Source organism: Eriocheir sinensis, unplaced genomic scaffold (assembly GCF_024679095.1).
Source record: "Eriocheir sinensis breed Jianghai 21 unplaced genomic scaffold, ASM2467909v1 Scaffold550, whole genome shotgun sequence".
Taxonomy (NCBI): Eukaryota; Metazoa; Arthropoda; class Malacostraca; order Decapoda; family Varunidae; genus Eriocheir; species Eriocheir sinensis.
In genome coordinates, this window is record NW_026111888.1 from 180737 (window position 1) to 185717 (window position 4981).

At 47.6% G+C, this 4981-nt stretch overlaps 1 protein-coding gene across 1 annotated transcript; it reads left to right on the forward strand.

Moving 5' to 3' along the window:
• Positions 1–265: 265 nt before the first annotated feature.
• On the forward strand, positions 266–2149 carry LOC126993063 (uncharacterized). Its single transcript, XM_050851891.1, has 2 exons — positions 266–1046; positions 2145–2149. The coding sequence occupies exons 1-2, from the start codon at positions 266–268 to the stop codon at positions 2147–2149; spliced, it is 786 nt and encodes a 261-aa protein (XP_050707848.1).
• Positions 2150–4981: the final 2832 nt, after the last annotated feature.

The window sequence follows — 4981 nt, forward strand, 5'->3', positions numbered from 1 at the left end:
TTTTATCAAATTAATTGAATATTTAGTTCCATATATTTTTCATGGAAGTAAATGTTCCTTTTGTTACAAAAATTCAGAAGAAAGGGAAGCTAGTCTAATATCACTAGTCTAAAAGAAGGGGATACCTTTTAGAAAATTAATTAATTGTTTAGTTTTACATTCAGTTCATTAGGAGACACAAATTTGACAGTGTTCCTATATTTCACAGCAAGAGAGATTTATAGGGTATTGTTTTAAAAAATGGAATACATTTTAAGATTTCATAATGCGAAAAAAAATCACAAGAAACCCAACGAACGATATCAAGACGAAGTTGAACCGTATCATCCTCCAGACTAACAACAACAGCAGTACGAAGCTCCCCCTCATCGAAGGCGACCACAAACTGGGTTACGCTTATGGCAACGTCAAGACCCACAAGGAAGGCCACCCCCTACGTCCTATCATCAGCCAGACACCATCCGTTACTTACAAACTCGCCAAGCGCCTCAACGAACTCATCACACCATTCACACCAGCCTCCTTCAGTTTGAAGTCCACAACAGAGTTCCTCGATCTCCTGAAGACTACCCGTCCCTCCAACATCATGGCATCCATGGACGTTGAATCACTCTTCACCAACGTACCGGTCCACGAAACCACAGATCTCATCTGTCAACGCATCTACCACTTAGAAGACGAAGAGCCACTCAACATTCCCGAAGCCTCGCTACGCCTCCTTCTACAAGCATGTACTAAAGAAGTACCATTTTACGGACCCGACGGCAAGATGTACGTGCAGCGAGACGGTGTGGCCATGGGATCACCCCTCGGCGTCCTCTTCGCCAACTGCTACATGGGGTCCATCGAAGAAAGGCTATTTGCACGCCACCCTCAGCTCAAACCACAAATCTACGCCAGGTACGTCGATGACATCTTCATCAGCGTTGACACCGTGAGCCACATCAACGAGTTAATCACCGAATTCAAGAACGACTCCTGCTTAAACTTCACGCAAGAAATAGAACAAAATAAGAAGCTCCCATTTCTGGACACCATGGTGCACCGTGAGGACACATCTTTTTCAACAGAAGTGTACGTGAAAGCCACTAACTTCGGGTTCTGTCTCAACGGTGCTAGCGAATGCCCCGAAAGATATAGGCGCAGCGTAATCAGCGCCTTTGTCAAGAGGGCCCTCACACACACCTCAACATGGGCAGCCGCGAACACCGAGCCATACATAGCTCTCTCTCTCTCTCTCTCTCTCTCTCTCTCTCTCTCTCTCTCTCTCTCTCTCTCTCTCTCTCTCTCTCTCTCCCCTTTCCTTCTTCTATTTCATCATCGTCATCATCGTCATCGTCATCATCATCATCATCATCATCATCTTCTTGTGGTAGTAAATATTTTCACTCATGTTATCGGCAGCGGAAACACATCCTGTCCTCAGCACGCCTTTGTTGTCTCCAGGGAGGGTGTTCTCTTACCCTCTCATGCCAACTATTTCCAAAGGCAGAAAAGGATATCAATCGGGTTTTCATGCGGGTTTCATCACGTTCAGGGTACAGGAGAAGGGTCAAACTATCACCAGGGTCTTTAAGCAATCCCTGGAAATGACCCAAACTCCCACGAGAACGGTATCAAATATGTGTTTCCTGGGCGCCGCATCGCTTGAGTATATGGACTTGAAGGGAAAGGTTGCCCGATCCCTTCTTGGGAGTTCACGAATACACTCTGAAACAGATTAGCCGAACGAAGATTAAAGGGAATGAGACGTGAAATTAATCATAGGAGAACCGAGAGGGAGTTTACGACTAACACCTGTTGATGCCGCGTGGACCAAGAGGAACACACAGCCAGGCACAGAACATATGGGACGCAGAAACTAGAGAAGAGAAAAACTAAACAAAGAAAGAAACACGATCAACAAACTTACTGAGCGAAACTATAAGGGAATGAGACGCGCCATTAATTATATGAAGACGGAAAAGGCCGGAGAGAGAGAGAGAGAGAGAGAGAGAGAGAGAGAGAGAGAGAGAGAGAGAGAGAGAGAGAGAGAGAGAGAGAGAGAGAGAGAGAGAGAGAGAGAGAATGGATTAGCTTGACGAGTGTTAGTAAAGTCTCCGGAGTTGACATTCACATTTGAGTATTCCACTATATCCGGTTAGGGTGAGGAGGAGGAGGAGGAGGAGGAGGAGGAGGAGGAGGAGGAGGAGGAGGAGGAGCAGGAGGAGGAGGAGGAGGAGGAGGAGGAGGAGGAGGAGGAGGAGGAGGAGGGTGAATCATAACGTCATAATTGTCACATACACTCAGACTTTCATTTTCTCCTTCTCCAATTTTTATCTTCTTCACCTCTCTCTCTCTCTCTCTCTCTCTCTCTCTCTCTCTCTCTCTCTCTCTCTCTCTCACGCTGCCAGGCTTCCTGTCTCCATGCTTTCTTTCTTCTCTTTCGTCTCCATTATTTTCTGATTTTTTCCCTTCTTTTGTCTACGTCTTGTTCTTCTTTTTAACTTCTTCTTGTTATTGTTGTTGTTCTTCCTCCATTGCTCTCCTTTCTTTTCATTTGTATCCTTTTCTTCTTTCTTCCCTTTCGTCTCCATTCTTTTCTGGTTATTTCCCTTCCTTTCGCCTGCTGCTAAGAAGACAAGACTAAGGGTGTCGCAGGCGGCGCCATGTCAAGGCGTGTGCATGTACCCGCGCGCAACATCCTGCCCCAGTGCTTGAAAAAGGAGGAGAATGATCTACGAGCTCCAGTGTCTCCCTCTTCGTGACGCGAGTGGTCGCTGCTCGTTGAAATATCTATCCAAGCTGGGAAGGGGCGCGCACGACTCGATCTCAACACACACACACACACACACACACACACACACGGTGACGCACGATGAACACCAGGCTGTCCTTACTCATGGTGTTTCTAAAGTCATTGTTGCCCGCGCCCGGAGCCTCCCTCAACCCAGGAGTGGACCCACGCTGCCCCGCCCATACCACCATCTCGGGGGATGATGAATGGGCGAACATTTACACCTGGCAAAATGTGACGCACGGCTTGGGCATGGTCTTGGTTGTGCACCCCGATCCTGGCTTCAAGGGGGTTAGGCTCGTGGCGGCGGGCGATGGCTGGCAGCAGGACGCCTGGTTCCCGCTGGACAACACTTGCTTCCCTCTGGACGCACGGTGGTGGAGGTTGTTGGTAGGTGTAGAGAGAAGGAGGAACGATGACAACAACAATGATGGCTTTCTTGACTTTGGTGTACAGACTGGTGATTGTTATCTTAGGTGCCGCAGAACAGGCCACTTCCTTAATGCCATGAATGTTACTGTTGTGGCTCACGGGCCCTCAAGGTGGAGATTAGCGCACCCGCCGATGCCATGCACTGTAGAAGAATACAAACAAGACAGATACTCAAGGATAAACTGCAACTCCCACCCCACCACCACCACCACCACCATCGCTATCATAGTCGTGCCGGTGACGATTGGTGTTGCTGTTGTTGTTGTTCTGCTAGTGGTGCTGACGAAGTGTTACTGGCAGCGAAGGGTAAATCCAGGTAAATCTCTCTCTCTCTCTCTCTCTCTCTCTCTCTCTCTCTCTCTCTCAAGAGGAGAAAGCAGATAATGGGCAAAAACAAATTAAATAAAAAAGCCCGCTAACTACTTCTCCAGTAGTGTGTGTGTGTGTGTGTGTGTGTGTGTGTGTGTGTGTGTGTGTGTGTGGGGGGGTGGGGAGAGAGAGAGAGAGAGAGAGAGAGAGAGAGAGAGAGAGCAGTAGTAGCAGCAGTAGTAGTAGTAATAATAGTAGTAGCAGTAGTTATAGTAGTAGTAGTAGTAGTAGTAGTAGTAGTAGTAGTAGTAATAATAGTAGTAGCAGTAGTTATAGTAGTAGTAGTAGTAGTAGTAGTAGTAGTAGTAGTTGTAATAGTAGTTGCAGTAGTAGTAATAGTAGTAGTAGTAGTAGTAGTAGTAGTAGTAGTAGTAGTAGTAGTAGTAGTAGTAGTAGTAGTAGTAGTAGTAGTAGTAGTAGTAGTAGTAGTAGTAGTAGTAGTAGTAGTAGTAGTAGTAGTAGTAGTAATAGTAGTTGCAGTAGTAGTAATATAAGTAGTAGTAGTAGTAGTAGTAGTAGTAGTAGTAGTTGTGGTAGTAGTAGCACCGAAATGGAGCCCCCTCAATGTTGCATTTGTTCGTCCCGAAATCAAAACTGTGTTCAGTGCTCGTGCGTAAGACGAGGCCAGCCCTGTGTGAACTGTAAGAGAGGTGGAGATTGTCGAAACCCAAACAATCAACGGCAGGATGTGGAAAATGGGGAGCAACCAGAAGTGGTGCTGGGTGGACAGGCCAATGAAGGCACTGGAGATGATCAGGTGGAGGGGGGTGCAGGTGGCGAGAGACAAGGGCAAGGTGACCAGGGTGAGGACGCCTCGCGCGAGCTCCGCTTCTGGCAGAGGTGGACACTCGAGGAGACAGAGGAGTGGGTGCGAGACGCTTACAATCATGTGGTAACGTTTTCTCCCAATAACGTATTTGAGGCCCCGAGATGTAACGCCACCAAAACCTTGATAGAGGAGAAAACCTACCTCATTAGAGCGTACAACAACTCCACGCAAATCGCCCCCTACGCTTTAAAGATTCTGGCCATACTACCGCACCTCATATGCCAACGGACCCACAAAAAGTCGAAACAATCTGAGGACGTGAAGGCGGTACAAAGAAGAATGGAGCTGTGGAGGAAAGGGGACGTCCGGAAGCTACTTGACGAGGCTAAAACACTGCAGGAGAGACTAGGCAGACGTAACAGTCGCAAGAAGGACAGTAACGACAGGGCTAGAAACTTTGCTGACAAGATGAGACAAGGCAAAGTGGCCATGGCAACTAGATCACTGTCAATAGAAGATGAGGCAGCCGGAGTCCTTCCCATGACGGAAGAGACACGCCAGATCCTCAAGGACAAGCATCCAGATGCTCGACCTGCACACCCAGAAATGAAGTTCTGGAGACTACACCCCACCGC